Below are 27,885 nucleotides of genomic sequence, written 5' to 3'. Positions count from 1 at the left end.
AAGAAACAAGCTCGTTATTTTTCTTTTGTGAAAACAAGGATGAAAGCTCTGTGTAGGATAATTTGAAGGCTATGAGTCATTCACTAAAATTGTTTATTTTTTTTATATATTCTTAAATTTTAATAACCAGGATGAAAGAGCAGATAACAAAATGTAGGATAATTCTGTGTGATTAGTCAGGTTTTATGACTCTCCAATGGCATCTGTTAAGAGATAAAATTATAATTTGATTTTTTCCAAAAATACACAGAGATTAACAAGAGTCTAAGGACTCTAGGAAGAAATAAGTGGTAAAATTTAGTGCAAAGTTTAGCACTCTGTCCTCTTGTGGCCTTAAAGATTTTAATCTGTTGGGGTTTTTGAGTGGGGAATGAATCTCGTCAAAGCAAGTGGGATGTCAGGACTGGGATATTAGATTTGATATAAAAGTGTGGCTGGAAATATGTTCCTGAGGTTGAGCAAGTGCTAAAAGAGCAGCAATGTTGTGTAATGTTCTCATGAAAAGTTCACTGTGGAAATTCAGCATAACTTACACTAGATGGGCGAAATTTCTGCCCAATTAAATTAAATAAATAAATAAATAAAATTGTGTTTTTAATGGAGATTCCCCATCCCATTGTCCATGGGAGCCTTCAGCTTTCCAGGATCCTGTTTGTGTCTTTGAGTTGGCAAAGGGAACTTTGTCCTTATCTGCTGCAGGGGCCACAGAGACAGCAGAACAGCAAACACTGATAAATTAAACAGCTCTGAAAAGGAAATTCTGAAAGGTTTCACTTTCTTCTTCTGAAAGGCTTCTTTCTTCCAACTAATGCCATTTTGTGAAGCTGATTTCAAGACTGGCAAGGTTTAATTTGGATCTTTGGTTTTCACAAATGAAGTAGTTTATAAAGTAGTCTAATTTAAGGGAACAAATGACATGGGGAGTAAAACCTAAAGCAAAGTTTCCTATGCAATAGAGTTCAGCAACCAGCCAGCAATCAGGTTTGGACAATTTTTATTTTTAAGATTTCCATACATTTAAAACTGACTGAAATGGGATGAGTTTACATTAAGGCAGAAGTTACATTTTCCAATGAAAAATCCAGTCAGACCCAGCTAGAGGAGGTTGCTCAAGGCCTCATCCAGTCACAATTTGATCATCTCCAAATCAGAGATTCCACAGCTTTGCCAGCCTGTTCCAGGGTTTTATTTTCCTGATGGTAAAGCTGAAAAAAATTCCTTACCTGAGTTCCAATTTGTCTCTTGCTTCTCATCCTCCCACTGTGAGGAAGAGTTTGGCTCCATCCCACCTTCCAGTTTAGGCACTTGAGAGCAATATCACCTAAACTTTGTAGAATTTTCAAGTTTTGGGTTTTTCTTGAGGGGTTGGGAGGTGATGTTTGTGTGCCCCACCCTGCCTGAAGATCTCCATTAGCATTCAGGAAACCGGAAATTGCTTTCTCTGAACAAAATGTTCTTGGTTATTGCTGGGGGCTCTAAACTTTGGGGCTGTGACAGCACAAGGTGATGCAGAACTATTGAAAGAACAATAAATCAGCAGCACAATGTACCAATTAGGTTAATTAGGTTTCCAAAGTGATGGATAAGGGTGCTGTGGGAAGAGAGGGGAAGCTCTGGCCTGGCTCCTGAGAGGGAGGCACAGGAGCTACTGAGCCTCCCTGACACTGGGGCTCTGAGTGTGTTCAGCTCCACAGATCCCTGCTCTGGTTGTCCCTTTCCATCTTGTCAGTCTCCTCCTCGAAGCAGAATTCTTGATGGACTAATTACAAAGCTCCTGTTAGTTCACTAAGCTCATTTCCCCCATAAATTAGCAATATGAGCACTGGCTCCTGTCTTTTCTGGCTTAGGCTCTGGCTTCATTCTTAATGAATCAGGAACTCTTTGAAAATGGGGCATTTAAGTTTAAAAACTACTCCTGCTCATGCTTTCAGTTTCAATACTTCTTTTATGTCACTTGTAATGAAAAGAGATCATGTTAAACATTTCAAATACTGAACAGGCACAAGTTTTTATGCTGATGCTCTGTGTCCAACTCTGCTCACAAACTTTAGAATAAAAAAAAAGCATTAAGGGAGAACATTCTGCTATTTATAGTGGTCTTGATATAGATTTGTTAAACTTAGATTTGCAAATGTTAATTGACCACAGCTCCTTCCAGTCTGTTCAAATGTTATGGTCCTCAGAGCAAATCTATTATTTTAATTATCATGCAAATGTCCTGTATTTGTTTCCTACAAATATTAATTACCCTTTTTGCTCTTTATTTTGCAGGGAATGTATATCAAATCAACATATGATGGACTACATGTAATCACAGGAACAACAGAAAATGTAAGATTCTTTATTTTAAAATACTTTCATCATGCTTACAATTATTTTCTCTGTATCTGCAGTGCATTTTGTAATATGTAAGCTTACTTTAAACCAAGCCACTTTTTATTAATATTTTTTTCCTTTTTTATGTATATGTATCATATTACCTTTGTAAAGACTTATTACCCTTGAACATAGACATAGAAAAGCCTCTGTGTTGAAATTATTAATAACTGATGATGTAATAAAGGAAATTCTCAAACTTCTGCCCTCAGTGGCTCCTCAAATACCCCTTTCTAACAACATTCACACACTTTCTCTCTTTTCTCTTTCTCACACACTTTCTTTAATATAAAGGAAAAGTGGTTTCCTTTATATTAGTATGTTATATTTTATGTTTTCTACCATTTGTAGTAAATACAAAGAAAAAAATCAATTATCATTTTCATTGCAGCCCCAGAGGCGTTAAAAAACCTGAACTAAAATCACAGAGAGTTTTGCAGCTCAAAGATCTGTGTGAGGTTTGAGGGGGCACTAAAGAGTGTGACAGGAACAACAGCTCAGCTTCTAAACATCCTCCTCGTTCCTTAACGTGCAGTTCATAATTATAAATTTGAATAATTAAATTGCCTTCAACTGCTGCCGTCTAATTACTGTGACAGACTTTATAACACAACCCTTCTGGTTCTCATCTTCCAGTCACTGCTCCCACTCAGGCTCGGGTCTGTCCAGAGCTCAGTGCTGGGCAAGTGACAAGTTTAGATTTTCTCCAGCTGATATTGGAATTATGGATTGCTGATGCCCAAGGAGCATCACATGAGCTCTGTGAGATGTAAATCCTGCCTGGCAAGTGCCAGTGCTCTGCTGGCCCATATGAGTGAGCTCCATGTGGGATATTTTAATTGATTTATATACATTTAGTGGTATTTATATGGGTTTTGTCAGTGCAAACCCATGGAAAGCCAGATGATTTCTATGTCACAATTTGGGAAGACAATTCTAATGCAAATTAAACTTGAAATTTGTTTGTTTATATTGTCACCATTGGCAGCATTTAGAAGTCTAAAAATAACTGTATGTGTATCTTGGGTGCTGAAAATTATGACTTGATCCATCTTGATTATGTTGGAGAGATTATGTTCATAGATTGAATTACTCATGCTATAATTAATCCATTTTTTTACTGTAATTCTAATTCATTTCAGAAATATAATGTAATTTGTAGGGGAAATATTGATATATTTACAATTGAAATTCACAGGAAGAGTTACTAAATTGCCAGCCACTAGAAATAATTTTTTTTAAATTTGAACTGTCAAAACTTTTTGCTACGACACCACCAGAAGAAATTGCTTTTTTTGGTTTTGCTGGAAGTGTAATCACATGTGCAGATAAACCAGCTTCAAAGACCTTTAACTTCTGGTGTTTCAGCAAATTGATTTTTCATTCCTTTTGAAGGGATAATTGACCTCAGAGCCAATGTTTAATTAGCTCAGCCTCATCCAAGTCAGGAAAGCAGCTGAAAAGAGAAAGAGCCAGGCCTTTGCTGTTCAGCTGAAGTTAACCATTATGGATGGAGGTGTTTACTGCAGCTTCCTGCTCTCCTCTCATGCCCCACTCAAAGCCAAAGAGTTTGTTTAAGTCATGTTGAATTCCAGGGATATTTCTGTTTCATGTTTGTTCCTGGGCTGCCAAAATTCCACAAGTTTCCAAGAAAAGGAGAAAGTGGTTCTGGAGCCAGGTGGGTCTTCACATCCCCACCAGAGGTGTGGGGTAAAATCCTGTTTGTTGTAGGGCAGGAGGGCTCAGGGGCTGAGGTGGGGTCTGATCTGCCAGGGCTCAGCTCAGAACTGGAGCCCAGAGAGACCAAAGCTCTCTGAGAGGTCAGGCAGCTGAGGGGCTGGGAATGGAGAACCAGAGAAAAACTGGAAATGGAGAACCAGAGAAAAGGCTGGGAGTGGAGAACCAGAGAAAAGGCTGGGAGTGGAGAACCAGAGAAAAACTGGAAATGGAGAACCAGAGAAAAGGCTGGGAGTGGAGAACCAGCAGTGGGCAGGAGGTAAAATCTGTGCTTGGAACAGCCCAGTCAGACTGGGAATCATCATGTCCAGGGCTGGCTGATTGCCCTAGTGGCTGACTGTTGGGTAATCAATAATTGGGTAATCTCCTGCCCCCAGAGCCCGGCATGGCTCTGGCAGCAGGGGCTGGCCCTTGGGGGGGATGAGTCTCTCTGGCATTTGATTCAGAAATAATTGCAGTCATTTCCCTGTCAGTGGCAATTTGGGTTTTTCTTGTATTGCCTCCTCTTCTCTTTGCTCCTTTTATTTGTTTATGTTTTATGGTTTTAATCTCCATTCACAAAAGGAATGAGTGGGATTTTGGGTTGAAGACAGTGCAGCTGAGGAGCTCTTGCCTGCAGTGAGGTCATGACCACGAACTTCTCCATGAACATCACTTTCAGCTTAGACAAATCCTTTCTTCCTTTGTGTTTGACACGTGCCTCCTTTATTGCGTTTAACAATTTATGTTTTAGGCTGGCTGCAGGAGCTAGCCAGCAGCTCAGCTACATTTTGGTAACAGCTTTTTCTCTGTGCAGTTCCTCAGCAGGATTAGAGCCAGGCCACCCCCTCCAGCTGCAAGTGGCTCCTTTTCTGCCTTTCTTAGGAGCCTGTTGGCTTGGCAGGGAGCTTGAACTGTTTCTGGAGGATTATTTTGTTTTAAAAGTTTCAGCAGTTTGACAAGGGGCACTCAGTCCTCTCCTTTCTTTGACCCTGTATCTCATGAGTAAATCTCCCCCCTTGTCCAGGTCTCCTGGCTGAACAGCCAGCTTCCACTGGGTTTATTTTCCAAGGTGATGTCCCAGCTCTTGAATTCTTTGTGATTTTCCCCTCCTGAGTGCCAGGTTGGTGTGCTCTGTGTCAGTGGAACACTCTTGTAAGCCAGGGCACAGCGCAAACAATTTGCCTTGAGTTCTCAGCTCTTTGAGAACTGCTGATCTCCTGAATGCCCCTGATTTCTCTCACAGATTTAAGATTCCATCAAAGCTTCTAAAAATTATTTGTGCAATAGTAGTTGCCCATGTTTGAGTGGCTCCTCAATGGGTTTTAATCCATTTTCATCTGCTCAGAACAAGCTATATTTAGGTTAAGGGAGTTTTTCAGCTCCGGGATCACAAAATTATGTGAATTGTGTGAGTACATAAAATCTCCTGAAGGCAAGTCCCTTACACCCATTTGTAAGTTACCATGTTCTGTGTTCAAATGGTTCATTTAGCTCTGTCTTGGAAGTGCTGGAGCTGGATTTGAAGGTATAAATACCCTGTGTGTGCAGAGCATCTTCAGCTCCCCTCAGCAGTGATTCCAGTGCTCTGGAGAGGACTGAGCCCTGACTTCTGCCCCACACCTGGTTGGTCCTGGGTGTGTTGTAACATATTTAACTCCATGGGGTGTGAATTCACCCAGGGGATTCCCAACAAGGTTGTGACTGCTCAGCTAAACACAATGGAATAGCTCAACTGGCCACAAGTGGAAGCTGGAATTCTAGGTTGGAATGGCAAATGGAATTCTAGATTGCTTCATCAAGTGTTATCAGAAAAAATATTTTTCCTTATGAATATGACTAGTTACCATTATTTGACAGCAATAAGACTTCTTTAGGCACAGATTTCTTGTCTCCTTCAGCATTCATTGTTTTAATTCCTGCTCTTCCACCTCCTCATCCTCCCTGTAAAGTGAATTTTTCTCTCTTGTCCTCAGTCTCCTGCTGACCAGTGTAAGAAAATCCATGCTGGTGATGAGGTGATCCAGGTCAACCACCAAACTGTGGTAAGTATTCTGGAAATTCTGTGCTGCAGGCTTTGCAGCACAGAAAAGTAAAAAAGCTGATAAAAGTACTAATTCTTCTTTGCCAACTGTATTATTATTATTTATGTATTTTTAAACATCATATTCACTGCTTATTCTTAATAAGAAAAGGCCCAAATTGAGTCCATAACCAGCCCAGAAGGATTAAGCCAAATTTACATTTTGCACAGCTGCTGTTCAACATCATCTTCTTCTTATATAAGGAGATCCAAGAATATTTCCTTGAAGTTCTTAGACTTCTCATTATGCACTTGCCAGCTGGTTTAACTTCTCCTCTTGAACAGAATTTTGCATTCTGTTTAATGCAGGATCCAGATTAATAATGCAGAAGTGCTGTAGCAGTCATGTATGCTGAATCTGTTGGGGGGAAGAGATAAAAATGATTAAAGTGTTGATAGAAATCTGCCAGGGCTGGGGTTTGGACATTCTTGGATGGAGATTTATTTTTAAGATACCCATAAGCAGGTGGATGCTGAACCTCAGTATTGAAGAATGTAATTTAAATATAATTTAAATAGCTCCAGTGTTTCTGGAGAAAGGAACACTGGTATTTCTTAGGCATGACTAGTGACAAGGACAATGGTAACTTCCTAAGAAACTCCTAATTTAGCTATTTCAGCTATTTTAGCTATTTGTCCTGGTGAACCCCATCTCCAGACAGAGCAGATGCAAAATTAAGAAATCTCTTTCTGTCTGTCACTTGTGTGAAGTGGAAATATGAAAGTCTGTCTATTAAAATCTTATGATTAGAGAGCAAATATTTTCTCTTGAAAAGAAGTATAACTTATTCATTTACACTTTAAATGTTAATGCAACACACAGCTCTTATCTGTATTAGAGAGTTGTCATAGTTACAAGCTGAAATATGCATTAGGCTGGCTTTCTCCATCAAACACACTCTTCAAGTGACAGATCTGATTTAATCTTTACTCCCATAGGTGAAATCCCCCATTCAGCTTCTCAAGAATTGGCTTTTTTAGCAACTCTTTCCATGTCTGTTATTACAGCAGGCTCAAGGTGGTTGATACTTGTAATCCCTTTCCACCTGAGGGCACAGGACCAACAGCTGAGTCGAGAGCCATAAAAGACTTTTTTCCCAAAAAAATCCCTCCCCATAATAAATTAATTATTCATTCTGAAGTTTCTAACAAGCCAAGGAAATAGATGAAGGGCACTGGTTCTTTTGGAAACTTATTCTTGCTTTAAAAATGGCTGGGAAAGTCTCATTATGTCTTCAGTTTGGAAAAGCAGGCAGCAATAGTGAGTGTTTGCATGGTCCAGAGGTGTGTGTCCAACTCTCACCCCTCATGGATTAGGAGTTTTAATATTTTAATATCCCTTAGGTCTTCAAGTGTGTCTTCTGGCACTCCTTGCTGCACACCACCCTCAGCTGTGCTCCTTCCCCACAGTTATCATGATTCATATTTTGCTTATAATTAGCATTATTTCCATTAGTGGACTGGAATTATTCAAAGGCAACAGCTCATTAAATTTCCACATAATCAAAATTCTAATATTAGCACGACCAGCTCATAAAAAGGGGGTGTAACCCATTTGAAAATAATGACTGGGGGGGTCAGAGAACTTGCAGATCTCTGGTGTTCCTACAGGTTTTCCAGAGAAGATTTTATTTTGGCTATCCAAAGCAAGACTTGTTTAAGGCTGATGTTTCTGTAGCATTTTGGTACCAATATTTTATATTGTATCAAATATAAATCCTTCAACACAATGTGTTTGGAAGAAACTGTTCTGAAAATGATTAGAAAATTTCATTTTTCTTGCCACTGCTGGAAATACTTCCCTGGGCAGAGAAAGTATGGATCCCTTTCAGCAGATTCCAATCCCATAGCTGGCTACCAGCACCATTTAATCTGATTTTGACTGAACTAGGCCAGTGTATTTTCTGGATAAATTCATATTCATTTAATATGATCATCTGAGTTTTAAAACTTTCATTGATGTTCCCACAACCTGTAATAAATTGCTCCGGTAGTTAATTATTCTCATTGCTGGGGGGGAAAAAGTCATTTTATTTGTAGTCTATATTTGTCTGGCACAAGCTTCCTTTGATCTCGATGTATTTTTATCTCTTAAATTGGAGAGCAGGTTTCTCTTTTAGGTATTTTCAGGATGCAATCAAATTAGCTCATCACTCTTTTTTTTTTTAGTAAGGTGAATAATTTGAGCACTTCCAGTTTGTCATCCTAAAGCATGACCCTCCTCAGCATCCTCTTTAAATTCCCAGCTGCAGCACTCTGCATTTCTCACAGGAGTTATGGAGCTGTCCAGGGCAAGGCTTCACTCATGGGCAGGGCAGAACTGTGGTGCTGAAGGAGTAAAAATGAGATTTCAGAGCCTGGAGCTGCTCCAGGGCAGGGTCAGGGTGGATTTCAGGAAATGTTCTCCTGCAGAGGGTGATTGGGCACAGAACAGATTCCCCAGGGAATGGGCACAACTTTTCACAGTTTTACTTTACTTCTCCAAAAGCTGTTCTATGGAGTTGAGAGTTAAAAAGTGTTCAGGAGGTATTAAAGGAGAGCTGCTTCCAAATTATGTAATGCAACAACTGAAAAAGTGAGAAATAAAAGCTTTTCCACATGGAATCTGGTCTAACCAAAGAACACTCTGTAATACAATTACAAAGATCAAAGAAAAAATAATAGTACTTTAAGCAAGAAATTAATTAAAGCAGGCAATTCACCACTGGCTGTTAAGATCATTTAATCATTATCCAATTTCCTTATTTGCTTTTTGCTTTTTCTTGATTATAAGATTTTAATAAAACAGTGTAAGAAACTTTAAGAATAAGTTATACATTCTAAATTACTGCCACCCTAACTCTTTATTTTTCACTACAATCCAACAACAGGCACCAATTCTACCGGTGCCTTGTAGATATTAATTTCTCTCCTATAAAATTCTACAGAAGTACTGAAGATGCCACTGTAGCATTTCTTTGTTTTCAAAATTAACAATTACTCTTTAGGTGGTGTATTTTTTGCTGCTTAGTTGAAATAGTGAATTTTATATTCCAATTATTTTTCAGCATAACTTATGAAAATTAAATTGTGTTAATTTTCCTTTTTAGATAGTTTTTCAGACAATGAAAATATTGGAGATCAAATAAATATTGATTCATCTACCTGACCACCTGTAAAATATTTTGTCTACTTCTGGACAGAGAAGTGATTTGTAAACAAGGCAAAACTGAATTTCTCTGTCTTCTATTCTTTGGGGCTTTTTTGGTGGGGTCTTTTGGTTGGTTTTTTTTGTTTTGGTTTGGTTTTGGTTTTTTGTGGGGTTTTTTTTGTGAGGGTTAGGATTTGAAGGTTATTTCATAGGACAGAGAGCAATAAGAAGGCTTTAATAATTCCTGTTGAAAGCTCAATGTTACTCAGGAGCACCTGGCAAGACTCCAGGAGTCAGAATGTAGTAATTAATCCCAAACCAACTGAGCACCACAGAGCTGATGTGACTGAAAATGGCAAAGATGAACTTGGAATTAATCAGGAACAGGTTTCCAGGAGAAACTGAGTTTGGATACCATTGTCTTGACATTAGTAATATCGTGTCTGAAATAGTGTGTGGTCTCCAGGTTGTTTACAGCTATCAAAGGTGTTCAGTTAGATGGGAGCATTAAAAAAATGTAATGGGTAAAAAGGAAAATGTGTCCTCTGTCTCATAGGAAGAGGAATTATTTAAGGATTTCAGTTTGGTTAACTCAGCCAGCTGGGGCTGAGACAGAATTCCTCTTTCTCCACAGACAGAGGCAATAAAGACCAGAAAGAGAAACAAATCCTCAAGGCATAAAACACTGCTGTGCCAGAGTAAGAGGCCACAGAAATATCTGTAATAAATCTGTTGTGCTACTTGTTTCTTATATTCTCTTGAAGCAGCTGCAGGTTTTAACTGAAGGAGTTGCATTTTCACACTCGAGATTGTTCTTTGGAATGATGGACCCTGTGATTTCAAGGGCACAGAAGAAAGATGGGGACAATTTTTTAGTAGGGTCTGTTGTAGAGGGGCAACAACTTTATACTGAAAGGGGGGAGATTTGGATCAGATATAAGGAAGGAATTATTTTGCAGTGAAACACAGGCACAGGGTGCCCAGAGAAGCTGTGGCTGCCCCATCCCTGGAAGTGTTCAAGGCCAGCTTGGACAGGGCTCTGAGCAACCCACTTGAGAATGTCCCTGCTCCTGGCTCATTTTAAATGACCTTAAAATGTCCCTTCAAACCCCAAATACACTTTGATTCTAAGTACATGATCAGCAGCCTAATGCCCTTTCATACTGTTCACTGTCAAATTACATGCTTGAAATTAAGTGTGTCAAGAGCCTGGCACAATGAAATCATTTCAGCACTAATTTATTTGTGTGAAGACAGTCATTGAATTAATACCCTCGGTGTCTGTTTGCTGAATTGTAAATATGAGTCCTAATGAGAGCTCATTTTAGGTGGAGGTAATTCTGTAAATGTAGTGCCAGGTCACACCATCTGTGTTTCAGCACACACTGTGTTGGGAAATGAAAGCAGGGGGGGAAAAAAAAGGACAAAAGCTGTCATGAGAATTTGAACTTCTTTCCCCAAAAGATGTCCTTCTGTTTCCAAACAAAGTGCCACATGTTACTTATTCTCCAGACCCTGCCTTTCAGAAAGGCTCAGCAAAGCCTCTCTTCCAGCAGTAGATCTTGCTCCTTCTTGGATTCTTGCTGTGTTTCTCCATTGGTTAATGAAAATAACTCTGTAAGATAATGGGAGAACATTTGGTTTTAAATCATCAATTCTTGTTAGGAGCAGCTCGAATATTAATGAGAGTGAATCAGCTACAGGTGTTAATGACGAGCTTCCCCTTCAGTGACAGAAAAGTCTTATGATCTTCCAGCACATTTTTGTCTAATAATAATTTCTGATTTCCATCTTAATCAAACCAGCTCTCTTGATTAATTCCCTAATGAGGCAAAGCGAATTACTGAAAATATGAAAAGATGATAGTCTGCTTCCTTAAAAAAAGTTGGGTTTACACCAGCTGGGGTTTTTTTTAATGCAAATATGAAGAGAGGTCAAACTTTGCAGGTTCAAGTAAATATCCAGATGGCTTTGCTTATGTATTTGAAGAGTCATGAGGGGAAACATCTGTCCTGGTTCCTGTGAGGGGTTACTGCAGTCAGAGCAGAATTACTTGTTTTCAGGTGCTGTGCAATATAGTAGGATATAAATATTTAGAAAATATTTGGCACAACTGATTTCCAGACCAAATGCCTGAAAAAGGAGCTTTTAAATTCCTGTTAGTTATTGCTCTGTGTCTCCCCACCCCAGGTGATGCAGTGAGCAGAGCAGGCACAAGTCCCCCAGGCAAGTTCAGGTGTAACCTCCCTTCCTGCTGTGAGGAACACTCTATTTCTGTATTTCTTAAAACCTTTCCATTTTTCAGAGTCCTGACAGGGTTTGGTAAGGCAGTGAAGGAACTGGAGAACCTCATTCCTGCCTTGTCCCCAGAAGTTTCAGGGAAAGCAGAGAAAGGAACAGATGCCTCTGTCCCCTGTGCACGCCCAGCTCCACCATCTGAGCTAATTTTAACTTTTGAATTCCTACCATAACAAATAGGTACAATGTGTTTGGAAGCAATTGGCAGGGAGGTGAATAACTGCTCTGGGGGCTCAGACCTGTGGAATCCTCTGATAAACACCACCCTGTTCCAGAGTTCAACTGTTTTCTCAGTTCCCTTTCATAGACAAATATATCATGCACTTCGTGCCTCTGCAGACACCCAAAAATGCACTGATTTTTTATTTTTTTGTGTCCATCTGTAGCATTAGGATTTTTTTGTATTAATTTTTCCTACAGATCTGCGGTGAGTCATCCCCAGGCAGGTAGGCTTTCTTTTGAAAAGGGAGAAAAGGTGCTTTTCCAGCATGAACAGCGTTGGGATTTATAACAACGCTGAAATCCCTGCTGCTGGGAGGATGCTTTCCAAATCCCATTCATGCAAATCCAGATCTTCTGAATGAGAAGGAGCAAAGTCATTATGAGGAGAGCCTAAAGAAGTTATTGGAGAACTAAAAAACACTGCTTTGCAGTTAATGAAAGTGGGCTATGCCTTTCATGTTTTTCTCAACATATTAGTTAAGGAGTCGCAGCTACAAAATTATCAGGTTTGGGTCTACAAAATTACTTCAGCATCATGGAATTTTGTGGTAAAGGAATTTATTGTTTTAGCAATTATTATTTTTGGAACTAATTTTTTAAAAGTTGCTATATTTTTAATTTTCTACCATATAGTTTTTATGAGAAAACTAACAAATCCCTTAATATAGACAGGAGTCCACAGGTTTCTTTTGCCTGGAGCTCTTTTTTCAAACTGAGGATGTAAAAACAAAAATTAATGATTGTGGCAATCTTAATTGTAAACTATGAAAATTTCAAACATCTGTCTCTGACCATTTTGAGTGAATTCTTTTGCATCCTTCTGTGTTTCTGCCATCTTTAGCATCTCAATTAGCATCCATTTTCATTTATGGAGGAAAGTGAAAAGTATCACTTTGGTCTTTTATTTCTTCATTGTTCTAATGTTAATTTAACTTTCCTTTCTGAAATATCGTAACCCATTTTGTAGAATTCAATTTTAACTGTATGTGCTAAAAATCTTAAAGGAGCAAAACACCTTTGTGGAGAATGCATCTTAGCAGAGCTAGAAGTCAGTAATTGCTTTAAAGACTGATTCTTTGGGAGTAAATGTCAAAATCTGACCCAAGGACTGGTTTTCAACCAAGATTTTTTATCCACTGTAATGACTTCTTTTTTTTCAAAGCTATTTTTAGTAATACAATTTATAATAAGTTGTCCAAATTCCTGAGAGCATTTTATCATTGCCCAGTAGTAATGACTGCAGACGGTGCTCTGATAGATCTTGGTATTTAATGGTTTTGTCATTAAGGTTCTCATTGGAATAATTTATCCTTCACTTAATTATTTATCATTCTTTTCTAAAAGAAGCCCATGGAACTCTAAGGATTTCGGCAATCTGAAAATTACATCAATCTATAAAAATCAAAGAGAGAGTTCCACTTGATTTCTATAGTTGAGTAAAAGAGAAAAAAAAAATATGGCCCCTGTGCTCTTATAAACACAGCCCAAACTGGAGGAGTTTTTTGGGGTGCAAGTTGCCATCCTTGCATTTGTCTGGATGTGCCCTATTTACAATTATTGCTGCTGTCTGGTTTCCTGTGGCCAGTGCATTTTTAGAAAGTTTTCTATCGAACAACAGCATTAAAAATAGAACAGAAGTTTTAAAAGCTTTTAAAAATCCTTTTTGGAATTCCAACACATCTTGCAGTTCTGTCCCAGGTGGATGCTCACAGTGGGATCCTGGCTTTGGCCCACTGTGGAGGCAGCTTGGAACCTGACTGTCATATCCCAAATTCTCTCCAGCCCTTAGAAGAGCATTTTAGTTCCAATCTCTTAGAGGTTGTTTTCTATTTTCCCTTCACCTTTTTGTGTAATCAGATATATTCTTCCTCTAAGAGGAAGTCATTACAAACTCCACCAGCTATAACAAGGGGGTGAATGCAGATGTTCTGTGCCTGAGCACCTAAATAATTTATTGTCCTGCTTTTTAATAGCAGTGGGAATTCACACTTTAGTCAGAAAATTATTAAAACGTTATTATGAACCCTGACAGGTCAAACATGGCCAGTATAAAAATATTTACTGCTTGCATGTATTGGTGCTGGTGCTGTTCTGGGCTTCACTAAACTTTTCATTCTCACAGGTTCATGTCAGGGCTGGTGCTGCTGCCTTGGGAAGGTTGTGTCTGGGAATTGCTGTATGGACACAGCATCCCAATTCCTGCAGTGCAGCTCTGCTCAGATTTGTGGCAGTCACAGCATTTATGGCAGGTCTTTACCATGGCCATGAACTACTGCTCTAAAAATCTACTGTGAGTGGGACAGAAAAGCCAGGGGAAAGAGAAAAGCCCTAAAAATAAATTTACTGGCTTTGTGTATAAATAATTCATAATAATATAATAATTAATAAATTCCTATTTAAATAATCAAGTTGATTAAGAAATGTCTCTAGGTAGTTTTTTTCCTGAGTGGCACATCCTTACAGTACCAGTGATTCCCTTTTTTATGGCTCTGTTTGCAATTTACAGTGACTTGGAGGCTCAGCTGTGCCCAGGGGCTGTACAGATAAACCAATAAATGATCATTTCTCTCCAGGCAGGGGCTTGCAGCTCTTACATACATGCTGCATTTGTTCTTCCAGCACAGTCTGGCTTCCTCCTCAGCACTCCCTGTTGCAACTCAGAGCCCAGACTGAAATGATTTCATGACTTCTAGACCTCATCTTCTGATTTAAAATGTTCCATGATCTCACAAGTTATTGAAAGGGCGACAGTGTTCACTTCTGCCTTATTTTGTTCAGGAACATGGCTAAAGAAGAAAAAAGATAAAAATCCAGCTGCAGCAGCATGATTTGAGTGCAACAGAGTTTATAAAAACTGCTTGTGTTTGCAAGGAGCAGGTTGTAATAGACCTTGCTGGTTAACAGAACATTTCCTTCTCATTTCAACTTAAATGGAAAGCTTTCAAAATTCAATTACGGACTTTTTCCTTAGGTTGGCTGGCAGTTAAAGAACCTAGTAAATGCACTGTGGGAAGACCCAAATGGAGTGATTTTAACCTTGAAAAAACGTCCTCAGAATACCCTGGTTTCTGCTCCTGCCCTTCTGAAGAATGTGAGGTGGAAGCCTCTGGCCCTGCAGGTAAGGTGGTGCTGCAATGCTGCAATGTCGTGGTAAATCCTTTATTCAAGAAAAAACCTGGAATTTTACCTTCCAGTGAAAGGAACAGGAGCCTGTCCCAAACTCCTGTGAAGCAGAGTGCTGGGATAAACAAGTGTGGCAATGCTCAGATTGTTTTCTCCATGTTTTGGTGACTCTGGGAGCCACAGGAATTCAGAAAGGAAAGAATATTTACAGAAAATTTTATGAAGAACAAGGTTCAGTGCCTGCTCTGCCTGGCAGTGCCTCCTTGTTTCCATTATTTCACAGTCTGTCACCTACTTGTTTGTAACCAAGTGTGTCAGATCCATTAAATTCCAGGAGAACCCTGCTCCTGTTGCACACCTCTCGTGCAGGTGGAGTTTTTGGCAGCAGGCATGATAGAACCTCTGCTATTTTCTGTGTACTCATTCCTTGAAAACCTGCTCATGCAAAAAAATAAAAGACAATTGTGAACATCAGAGTTGCTTCTTCCTACAGCAGGAAAATCTGAACTCAAAATGTCATTTTTAAAGGAAAGGCTTGCCAGTAAGTCAGTAACTGTTGATGGTTGTCTTTAATGCCTTTTAACATCCTATAAGAAGTTGATGCACTTCCATCATGTGGAAGCTTCTCAGAGCTGTTTTGTTTGGTTCACAGGATACATGAATGTGTTTCCAAATGATTTTTAAATTAATGAAGCAAAACAAACCCTTCAAGCTTATCCAGGCAGATTTCCTCCCTGCCTGGCATTTTCTCAATTTTTTATTTCTCAGAGTTCCTGAATCCTGCACAGTGGCTTCACTGAAGGAGTTTGTGTAATCCTTGCAGCCCAGGAATGCTGACAGTGGGATTTAGGGCCACTTTTCCTTCTCTGTGCCTGCCCCTGGGGGAGAGGAATGGGGCCCTGGGACCCCCAGAGGGGATTTTTCTGTCATAACACTGCAGGAATAACATCCTTTGCTCTGGCAAGATGCTCATGTATCTACTTGTGAACTTCAGATGGAGCCTCCAGGGACAGCAAAATGGAAATTGCAATTGCACAGGGCTCCCAGAGAGATCCTGTCTTTAGATTTGTGCATTAAAGAATCATAATTCACAGGCAGCACTGGATGTGAGGCCGTGGCACAGTGAACAGTGTGTGCTGTACACACTGCATGTATGGATTTGCTACCAAAAATACCAACTTTTGTTGTGGTAGCCAGAAAAGTGAAAGCGCACCAAGCTGGTTTTGTGGAGTTATCACCAGTTCTGGTTTTGTGATGTCTCCCCTCCTGATGAGCCCCTGAGGAGCAAAGGGTGCTTGCAGTGTCTCCTTCCTGGGGTGTGTTCCTTCTATGTCAGAGAATAGTGGGGTGAGGTATTTAAATAAAAATATAAACCTCTTTGGAAAACAAAACCAGCCCTGCCAGTGTTATTTCTTAAGAGTAGATTCTGTTATGAGGCATGGAAAACCAGTTTTACATCTTTTACTCTTCCTGCCACAGAGACAAGCTCGAGCGTGAGGACCTGGATCCGTTTCAGGGCGCAGGTTTTGGGTTTGCCTGCTTCCCGCAGCTCTCACCTGGATCTGGTGTTATTTATTATTGTCAGTAATGACTTGGAAGCAGCCTGATTAAATTTCAAGATGCCACTGAAGCCTGTGCTTCCTGGACAGCTGACACAACAGCTTGTTGCTGCTGGAAGCAGTGAGCTCACTTCCCTCTCCTGTTGGCTGCAGTGCCCTCACCTTTCGGTGACTTTGGCAATTTTTAGACTCTAGAGCTGTGGAATTTGCAGGAGAATTTCTGGGTTTGTTTGTTTGTTTGTTTGTTTTTTTGTTGTTCTGGAGGTTCTGCTGGTCATGGATTAAATGGGATCCTGCAGAACAGGCTTTGGGATAGCAGAGAACACAGCTCAGACAGGAGGGTTTGCAGCGACAAAAGAGCACTATGGGGAACGGCCAAACAGCCCCAAACTGCAGGAAAATACCCCAGAGAAAACAGATTGAGAGAGAAACAGCTCAGCAAAAGTCAGACTGTCACCAAAGAGGGATAACACACATGGGTGTGCTGTATTTCATGGCATATTCCAGGTCCTGATCCATGCATGTTTCTCTGCACGCGCTGTTTTCATGGTGCACCCCATTTACCTATTTCTGTGGCCACATGTGGAGCAATTTTTCCATTCTGATTTTAAATAGAATGGAAATCATTCCATTTTCTGTCAATCAATTTTCTGCTGTTAAAAAAAACCCACAAAAACAACCAAAACAAAAGCAGTACATAATTAGGGAAGGCAAAAAGGAAATAGGGTTTAAGAACTTGAAATCATATTTGTTACCTCAGGTTGGTGCACAGCAGGAAGTTTTAAATAAAAGTTGTCATGTTCTCTATTGTTGCTTAAGGCACTTAAAGAGGTTATTAATATTTTTCTGGAATAATTAAGTTTAAAATTATACCACATAGGTAATTTATGAATTATTGATGATACAGAATCCATGAGGCCTTATAAAATTTATTACTTGGCCTTGTTGTAGTATTCTTTTGCTTCAGAGGGTTTTCCTTGATGCTGAATTAACAACAGCAGTTGCCATTTGTCAGTTCTCTATTATCTTTCAGTGAGATTTGTGACATCATTTTCCCCCCTTTTTGTCTCTGGCTGACATTATGTGATAGTAGAAGATTATTTAAATTTTAAACTCCCTAATTATTTTCCCACTCAGGACAAAATGTTTTTGCTTTTGTTGTTTTAATTGTCAATGGCAAATAGGGCTGTGCACCCTACAACTTCATTCAAATAAAATACAACACATATTGTATTTTTTTCTTTTTATTTGGAGAACTTTTCAAATTAGAATAATCCTTCTGTCACAACTAATTGATCCAGAACAGCTACACAATTTATTATTTAGTTTAACAATAAGCATAGAGAACTAATATAATTTTGATCCCTTTGTAGAATAACATTCTTATAAAAAATATCATTTTTTGGTACTTAGGACTGCTTTTACTTTTTGAACCACATAAAAAATGTTTCAGTGTTTACCTCTGGAGGATAGAACACATTTTATTTAGGAAAAGATCAGTGTTTATACCTTTCATCCAAATTTTGAGTCACTGGCTTTTCCTTCCACCTGTAGAAAACTGGTTCTATCTATTTAAGCATAACTTTTATACATAAAAATATTTTCTGTTTCTTGAGTATCAACACAGACTGAACCTTGGTTGAAAGATATTCTTTGTTTATATCTCTGTATCCTGCCCAGCACATTTGGTTATCATCCTTCTAGTCCTTGCAGACCATTGACTTGAGCTTCTCTGTGACATCTGAACCCAACAATTGTGATCAATGTCATGTGAAGTTTAAAAAGTGAAAATTTTAAGGATATATACTTATTGTTTAGGTTAATTTCTATTTCTTTGCTATTTACCATAGAACACGTATCTGTGTCACCATGGCTATAAAGCCAAAGGATAATGAATTCTGCTGTCTTAAAAAATCAAGATGTTCTGTCCTTGCTAACAATAAATCTTCCACTGAAACCAACACAATCATTTCATTCAGTACAAGTATTCAGAGCTCTGTAATTAACTTCTGTATTAATGGCATTTAATACAGTGTGTCCTTTCTCCTCAGATAATTGATTTTCTGCATTGATTAAAGATCATATTTTGATTGAGTCTCAGGTTTTCCCTTGAGGTGGCTTTTAAATTAATTTAATGGTCGTTTATCGGTTTCTTTCATAACTTTCTTGAAGTCTAGAGTTTCACTGGACACCTTTTTGGAAGAAACTTCAGAAATTTAAAAAAATGGCTAATCCAAAAAAAAGAGGTCAAATTTCCTAAAATTATGCACACTGATTTTTTTGTTTCTTGTAGCACAGAAAACATTAATTTATTCTTCATGTGCCTTTTTGATTTTTGCAGCCTGTGATTCCAACCAGCCCCACGAGCAGCTCTACAACCCCAACGAGTACGATGGGCATGTCCTCAAAAATGGACAACTCTGCACTCCAGGATGTTTTCATTCTTTCCCCTATGTCAGGACTTTATGGCCCCAGGTATTTATGTCCTAAGGAATTTGAGGTTTTGAAAAATAAAATTTTACACTTTGGTTTCATTAGATTTATAAAGCAAAACCAAAACCAACAGCCCCCCATCAAGGTAAATAATAAATCAAATTAAGAGCTAAAAATACATTAAGCACCATATTATTGTTTTGAGTGACTTAACTTTCATTTAGCTGAACAAAATGTGGGTTTAGCCTTAAATCAAGAAAGTATTTAAAGAAGTCTTTAATCAATTGGTTTGATTTACTTTTATGTGTCTACTTCTATCTTATTCTGGAGCACTTCTGCAAGGGAAACCCTTGTATGCTCATATTACAACAATTCCTGATGTTCTCCTTCAGATCCTAGAAAACTCCTGAATGTTTATCTCGCAATTAAAGTGGCACCTAATGATGGTTTTGTTAATTTACATTTGTTGAATTGCCTCACTTACAAAGTGAACATTTCAATTGCAAAACTTTTCATTTGTAGCATTTGGGAGAGGCAGTTGCGCGCTGGAAGTTTCCCTTAAATGGTTCATTTCCCCATCATCTTCTGTTTTTAGGGATGAAATTGGAATCATGTCTTGTGATGACATCAGCAAGTTTGGAAAGTCTGGGATGAAAGGCTCTGAGTCCCCAAACTATTTCCTGGAGCACGAGAGTGGGAAATTCTACACGCTGATAGAGGGGGAAGGGCCCCCCGGGGGCTCCGAGTACGAGAGGAGCAGAGCCCCGGGCGTGAGGAGAAGGGAGAAAACCCCCACCCACGGTAGGCTGCACTTGCTCAACCTCCTTCTGGTTTACAAACCCTGCTCTTAACGCTGCAACCCTCCCCAAATCTGTCATTCTTGTCAGACTGTGACCTGCTGGCTCTGAACAGTAAACAGAATTTCACATGAAGGAATAATTAGAAAAATCACACACTAACATTCCTGGTCAGAAGTTATTTATACAGTTATTTTGCAGTTCATTCTGGAACGTTGAATGGTAATTAAATTCATATTATTTGAATAGCCAGCATCTTTATTTACTCAATTTCCCCTCCCAAACTCCTGGAGATTATTCCACTTGCAATGTTCTGGGCTGTTAAACTTCAGTGAAAGAACTGCCTTGTGGTGTGAAAGTGTCTGTAAGATGGAAGGCCCTCCAAAATTCAGCACTGCATTAAATGCATGAGGAGTATCCTACAATGCACTCATTAGTGCTGGAACTGTACTTCAAAATCTTAGCATGAGGATGCCTAAATATATAAAATGCTATTAAACAATAATTAACTCTGGTTTTCTATAGAAATTCAGTGTGTACTGTTGAGTGTACAGGTGTACAATCACATGTGCTTCTATACAAGAGTATGGATCTATATTTGTGGTTCTATAAAAAAGGTGTTGTTAAAAATTAACTTTTTTTTTGCTTCTTTGTTTAAACGGAATTGCTTGGTGTTTAATGAAGGTGTTGTTAAAAATTAACTTTTTTTGTTTCTCTGTTTAAACTGAATTACTTGGTGTTTAATTAGTTTGAGAAAAATACTGCTGAAATACAGCAGTGTATGGGCTGTGTATTTTCAGTTGCTTTATTTGCAAGGCAGTAGGACAGTTTTGTAAAGCTTACAAATTTCAGATAGGAGATTTCTTTTGAAAACTGGAATTATGTGTGATTTGGAAAATGGCATTATTTCTGAGCCTCAGAGAAAGCAAAGACCATAGTGTTTTCTGTGGGTAGCTGCTATCTTTTGAGATCTATATAGATATTTATTTATATATGGCAAGCCATCCATAAGTCCTTTATTCCCCTACTCTGAGATCTTTTTTTCTCACATTTTGTTTAAAAGCCCCAACAACTCCCTAAGTTTTTGTCTTTGAAATTTAGGAAAGGGAAAACCTCTCAGAAGCTCGGAGCAGGGAAGGAAAACGTGTCAGTGAAGAACACAGGCACTAAAATCCTGCTGCAGTTCAGGGGAGAGGGAGAATCCCAGGAGAGGTTTTGGTGGAAGATCCAACAGCAGCTGAAAGGGAGCACAGTGGGGGAAAAAAGAAAATTCTTAAAGCCCTGCAGTCCCTGATTCTGCTGCTGATTCTGGTGTGGGCTTTGCTACCAGGGATGTTCTTAAATGCAGCTTCTCTGCCTCCTGCTCTCAGTATTTATCTTGTGTTTATCAGTTACACAGAACTTCTCTCCTGCTGCTGTAATTTGCTGATTGCAGCTGGATTTCTGGCAAAAGTGGCAAGTAAAATGGACTTGATGGTGTGTGTATATGCACACAGAACCTTTTCAGGGGAGGAAATCTTAATAAATCTTTGTTATAGGCAGGATATTTTTAGTAACTGCTTCAGTCATCTGCTTGATGCTTGAAAGAGCTGTGATGCTGAGGAACAGGATTCCATCTTGGGACCAGTAATGTTCACTCTTTATCTCCTCGGGAAGTGACATCATTTTAAAACAGAATTAGAATGAAAGGTAAAGAGAAATCTTAACTGTGATTAAAATTGGAGCCAGATGGGTGTATTTGGCTTGCGTTCATAAATTCTTCCTGCACGGTGACTTAAACTATTGGGCTCCCTGCCTGATGCCAGGAGTACACAAGATTTTTTTTGTCTATGATGGACAATTCTGATTGAAATCCAGAAGGAATTTGGTCTTAAAGTCTCTGAAATATGCCTTTCTCTCAAAAATGACTGCTACACCAGATTTTTTTTTAACTACAGATTTAATTAATCTGTTGATTACCAGACATGCAAATGATGTTCTACTGTAATGGAAGGTTTTGTACTTCTGACTGAGAAGTGACATCCATCACCAAAGTGACAATGTGTCTTTCAGTAAAAAGACAGGATTTATGGCAGCTCCAACAAACTGATGCTGGAACCACAGAGCCATGAGCAAAGAGATGAAAATAAAACTTCTGAAGCCTTTCATGGCCAAGCAGCCACTTTCATTATTGCCTGGGCTGACACAAACTACTGCTCCAAAACTCCAGCCTTGGACCTACCAGGGTTGCAGCCATTATTAGAAATCAGTCTCCTGTGCAGCTGGTAGATAGATCGATGGATACTCAGGCAGGTGATGGATATTGACAGTACATGCAAAATACAAGAAGATAAATAATTCAATTTTTTCCAATGTATTTATGAAAATTAAGCTTGTTTTTAGAAACGTTGCAATGCATTTTTTGTTTTACTTAACATTATTTTCCTGACTCTAAAATGCTCTGGTCTAAAGAGCTCTTGAGGCAATGCATTTCAAAGATATTCCATTTACGTGTTAGAGGGAAAAACATCATAAATTATTTTTTTTCTTTCACTTTTTTCTGGTATCCTTGTACACAACAATTTTTTGCTTCTCAGAAAAATATCCAAGCTGCAATGTCAAAACAATTTATAGGTTACTTTTCATTGGGAAAGGACTTGGAAGTGAAATAAGCAGTTTACAAAATCACTTGTTCATTTGCCTTGTGTGATTCCTGTCCTGAATTTCTATTTCTGATCTCTGTTGTGCTGTGGTATCTGTATTTGTGTAAAAATCATTTCAGAGCTTCAGATCTTTCCTTTCTTTACAGAAAAACTGCTCAGTTTGGTTATGTTGATCTTCACTTGCTTTGTGCCTCCCTGTTTTCTTTTTACAAAATTTTCATCTTGTTTCTCTATCTTTTTATAGTATTGATTTTTTTATTGAGATTTTTTCTTAATTGATAATGTTCTTCTAATGATTAGGAGTTGAATCCCACATTTCTAGTCTCAGCTAAGAGGCAGACAATGAAATGTATTTTTCCATAGGATTATTTATCCACTAAATTTCATGGTGTGTATAAAAGTGTAATCTGGGCAAATCTCAGTACCCCAAATGTCACCCCTCTGATTTCAGGAGATCTGGGGGTGCTCCTGGTTTGCTGCCCTCCCATCCCTGCTCTGGTGCTCGGGTAGGGAATGGCTTGGGCACATCAGGGTCCCACTGCCCCAGCCCATGAAATCCCAGGGATTAAACCCCCGTGGCTGAATCTTCTTTGCTGCCTGTTGTCCCCAAACTGAGCCCCAGGTTTTCCTCCTGAGCCAGTGGAAATTAATGTTCCTCGAAATGAGATCCCCTCATTTCTCACCCTGGGATTTCCCAGGTCAGGGGGGTTTATGCTTCCCTGACAGATCTCTGTTATTGCATCTGTATTAATTCTCTCTCTGCTTTTCCTACAGCATTTTCACTTAAAATCTGTTTCTCTCTTTATTCCCAACACCTGTTTAATGACTGAGGAAGTTCATACAGAGCAGAGTTTTCAAATAAATTTGTAATCTGCTTTACATTTACAAGGAATTTCACCAGAGCTGGTGATGCCCCCCTCAAGGTGGGGGGTGATGAAGAGGAGGCTCGGGGATGTTCCACTGCTCCTGAAGGTCACAGCTCTAATGCTGGACTGCTCTGAGGAGTTGTGTCACACCTGGAATTTATTTAATTTACACTACTGACCCTCCAGCCTGCCATTCCTAGCCTTCCAAAATTCCATTGGTTTTCCTTGCCTTGTTTGCAGGAGATTTGAGGCCAGTTTCGATGCCTACTGAGTACAGCTGGATTGGGGAGCCCAAAGAACAGAACATGTACAAGAGGGGAAGCAGAGGTGAGTATTTTTTTTTCTCTCCTCTGCTCCAAGATGTTTTTCCTTTGTTGCTTAAGGAGCATCACAGGAAAAAACATCTTTTTTTTTTTTTTTAGTGTCTGTGCTTTTCTGTTTCTATTTCTGAAAATTAAAAATTTGTATTAGTAGCAGGAATTTAATTCTAGTATAAAGAAACATAAACTTCAAGGAGAAAAGTACTTTGAAGGCTCAGATATGTGTTAAAAGCAATCAATTCCAAATCTGCACAGCTCTAGAAAACAGTAAGTGATGTTACAGATGTAAAGTAGCATCCTCTGAGAACATTTTGATCAGGATGAATTAAAAGTTGGAACAGAAATCAGCAACTGTACTGTCAGTGTTCAGAGCAGCAGTTCTAATCACAAAAACTTCCATTGATCCCAGTGGGAATTAGAACTTTGCAAGAAAAGTGATTGCACAGTTTCTTTTCTCCTTTATTTCCTCTGGCAAAAAGAAAACATATAATTCAAAAGAATATTCTTCAAATATGTGACCATATTTATTGTGACACTGACTGTTGAAGATTCTTGAATACTATTTTTTAGAATCTTTTAGACGTGGTTTGGAAGCTGAGAGGAGTTCAACTTGACTCCTAAAAATGTGACAAAAAATGAATGATATTCTTGAAGATCAATACAAGATTTTAAACTATTTTTTTTCAGTAAACTTTCATTCCAGGAGAAAATAAATTTCATTTAAGGCACAAGCCTTTTCTGATTTATTCCAAATCTGTTGATGTGTGTTTAGCTCATATTTCACTGTTGCAGACAGTAACAGACTTGTTGCCTGGCCAGCTCCCATTTTGAAACTGTGCCCAAGTTTGCTGCACATCTCCTTAAAACCGTTATTCCAGCTTGTCAAATTCCTTGAAATTACAATCCTGGTGTCTGGAATGGTCCCAGAGATGCTCCCTGCATGATACAAGCCAGTAATATTTTCTGTGTCTGCTCCCTTTCACCATCCATGGTGAAATGTGGAATGGAGTGCAGGGAGAGCCCTCACAATTCCTTGGACACTCCCAGGACTTTTCCCAGTTTAACAGGACCCAGGGATGCTCTCTGGCCAGCCAAAAATGCTTCTCTGTGGCATTTACATTCTCTGGAGAAATCCCTTCACCCAGGATTTTTCTCCTGGGAAGATGAGAGGCTTCAGAGAAAAAGGCAAACAATTCTTATCTCATTTGCTTCTCCTGTGTGGAATGTGTTTGGAGATTGTTTATCACAGGTGATTGTTTCATTGGATTCTGCTGTGAGTTGTTTTGACTCTTGGGCCAATTGGGGCCAAGCTGTGTCAGGACTCTGGAGAGAGTCACGAGTTTTCATTATTATCTTTTGAGCATTCAATGTCTTTTCTGTATTCTTTAGTATAGTATTATTTAATATAATATAGTTATAATTATAAATAATAATAAGTATATAATAATTATAAATAATAATAAGCATATAATAATTATAAAATGACATTAATATGATTAATGTTAATATTATTAATGTTATTAATATTAATAACAAAATAATGACATCAATATATTACTATATAATATAATTAATATAATATTTCTTATTATATTATAGTGCATTGTATTATATTAAATATATTAACTATTAGATATTAGTATAGATTATATTATTATAGATGATATATTATAATTAATAGAATAATAACTAATATATTCATTATATTATTGTAATATTATAATAACTATGAAGTAATAAGTTAGCCTTCTGAGAACATGGAGTCAGATGCATCATTCCTGAGTTTTTATATTAATTATTATATTATTATAATATAATAATAATTATAAAATAATAATAATAAAATCATAAATTAGCTTTCTGAGAACATGGAGTCAAATGCATCATTCCTGCCTTCATCAGGGCATTCCCAGCAAATACAATGGTTCTCTGCTTGTTTCCTCTTCCTAATGTTTCTTTTTGCCTTCCTCCCCCTCCAACCACTGACTCTGAGAACTCGCTGCTGCGCTACCTGAGCGACGACAAGATCCTGGTGATCCAGGAGGAGCCCCTGGCGCAGAAGGACAGCAAAAGGGACACGGCCAGGAGGTCCAGGAGGAAGGGCAAAGGGCCAGGGACCCCTGGCTTCCCCATCAGCCCCTCGGTGCTGGCCTCCACCATGAGCATCAGGATGGAGCCAGGGCAGCAGGACGTGCTCGGCTTCTCCCTGGCAGAGAACAACACCGTGCCCCTCTACCACGTGAGTGCCCAGCCTGCACCTCCCTGCTGAGCCTGGGGAGAGCAGCAAGGGTTCTGCTGCGGGACTGATCCAGAAATCCAGGTGTTCTCCTGTGGGATGGATCCAGAAATTCAGGTGTTGTCACCTTAGGATGGATCCAGAAATTCAGGTGTTGTCACCTTAGGATGGATCCAGGTATTCAGGTGTTATCACCTTAGGATGGATCCAGGCATTCAGGAGTTCTCATGTAGGATGGATCCAGAAATTCAGGTGTTCTCCTCTTAGGATGGATCCAGGCATTCAAATGTTCTCCCATAGGATTGAGCCAGGCATTCAGATGTTTTCTTTTAGGATGGATCCAGGCATTCAGGAGTTCTCATGTAGGATGGATCCAGAAATTCAGGTGTTCTCCTCTTAGGATGGATCCAGGCATTCAAATGTTCTCCCATAGGATTGAGCCAGGCATTCAGATGTTTTCTTTTAGGATGGATCCAGGCATTCAAATGTTCTCATGTAGGATGGATCCAGGAATTCAAATGCTCTCCTGTAGGATTGATCCAGGCATTCAAGTGTTGTCCCCTTAGGATCCATCCAGGCATTCAAATGTTCTCCCCTTAGGATCAATCCTGGCATTCAAGTATTCTCCTGTAGGATTGAACTAGGTATTCAAGTGTTCTCCTGTAGGATTGAACCAGGTATTCAAGTGTTCTCCTGTAGGATTGAACTAGGTATTCAAGTGTTCTCCTGTAGGACTGATCCAGGCATAAAGGCTCAGTCCTCTACTCCATGTTTTCATGCTGTATTTCACAGTTTGTGAAAGCTGCTCAGTGTTGGTGTCGTGACGAATTTCTCCTAAGAGTCACTTTTTCAATGTCAGTAGCACGACAGCTTTCTCATCAAAGTCAGGACAGAACAGCAAAACACAAGGCAAGAATCATTTGCTGTCAGATGCTTTAATAAAATCGTGCTCTTAATTACTCAGTCTCACTGAGTTTAGTTTAATTAGACTGTATTATCTCTGAAAGTTCATAAGGATCCTGCACTCAGCCTCTGATAATGATTTATTATACATTAATTTATAAGCTTTTGTATTTTCACTTTGATTACTGTGTCTTGTAAAAACAGATGAGCTGAATGGAGTTACTGTTTATTTAAATTTATTTACTTAAATTGTGGATTTAAATCTCTCTGACAGAGATTATCAGCATCATAAAATCAAAGCAAAAGATTTCAAACCTGGAGAGAAAACCAGCAGGCAACTTATCAGGATGAATGAGAAAATTATTATACAACCTGCAACAAACCCCAACAATATTTCATAACTTGGTAGATGAATCAGGTGGTTTCAGTCAGTTTTTGGAATTCTGTTGATGATCTGTTGGCTCACCTGAGTTCTGAAGAGAGAGCAAATGGGTTATTTTGGGTAAGATGCAAATTCTACCCTACATTTCAGTACTGAAGTTATATTTTCTTGCATGATTTCCACCCTATAATGCAATTAATTGATGTGACGGCTTAGCAGAGTGATATTGGATGATAATAAAGTAAATATTTCAAAATACCTGAATGACATAAAATGTCAACTCTAAAGGGTCTGAAGGAAAAGCTGGAAACTGGAAAAGGAAGAGCCAACATGGAGTGGTTGTTCCACCCTAGAAGCGAGTGAGTGTTCACAAACTCAGTTCCATGGGCAGTGATTACAGAGGAGGGCACAGGTAAAATGATTCTTCATGGACTGACAGAGCAGTATTAATTCTTTTATCACCATAAATTTTTGGAGCAGCATAAAAAGAGACCTCTGCAGTCCTTCAGGAGATAATCACAGGAATCAGAATATCTGAGGCACTTTGTCAACTGCCTTATAAATATACAAGAGGAACTGAGTTGACAAACACACAGAGTTGCTGACACAGATTTTGTGGGTTCTTGCCAGCACAGAATCATTCACATTAATGTCTTTCCACTTGGAATACTGAAAGAATTCTGAAAAGCCAAGAGAAAAAAAAAAGGCATATTTATCTTGAAAGAGAGCTACCCAGAACAAAAATGTGAAATATCAAAGAATGTTCCATGGCAGCTTGATAGCAAAAAGGAAAAGTAAC

The 27,885-nt window shown here is 38.9% G+C and overlaps 1 protein-coding gene across 1 annotated transcript in view; it reads left to right on the top strand.

The window, feature by feature from the left end:
• Window positions 1-27,885, top strand: part of LOC102040271 (connector enhancer of kinase suppressor of ras 2-like) — a 163,548-nt gene that overhangs the window by 98,051 nt on the left and 37,612 nt on the right. Inside the window, exons 8-14 of the mRNA XM_031058825.1 lie at window positions 2,272-2,331; window positions 6,069-6,137; window positions 14,797-14,943; window positions 18,849-18,982; window positions 19,536-19,741; window positions 23,486-23,572; window positions 25,551-25,804. Coding sequence (XP_030914685.1) covers window positions 2,272-2,331; window positions 6,069-6,137; window positions 14,797-14,943; window positions 18,849-18,982; window positions 19,536-19,741; window positions 23,486-23,572; window positions 25,551-25,804 — 957 coding nt within the window. The remainder of the gene's footprint in view (window positions 1-2,271; window positions 2,332-6,068; window positions 6,138-14,796; window positions 14,944-18,848; window positions 18,983-19,535; window positions 19,742-23,485; window positions 23,573-25,550; window positions 25,805-27,885) is intronic.

The sequence above is a fragment of the Geospiza fortis genome, unplaced genomic scaffold (assembly GCF_000277835.1).
Source record: "Geospiza fortis unplaced genomic scaffold, GeoFor_1.0 scaffold29, whole genome shotgun sequence".
Classification (NCBI taxonomy): Eukaryota; Metazoa; Chordata; class Aves; order Passeriformes; family Thraupidae; genus Geospiza; species Geospiza fortis.
Note: the sequence above shows the minus strand (reverse complement) of the source record. Positions and strands in the feature narration are given on the sequence as shown.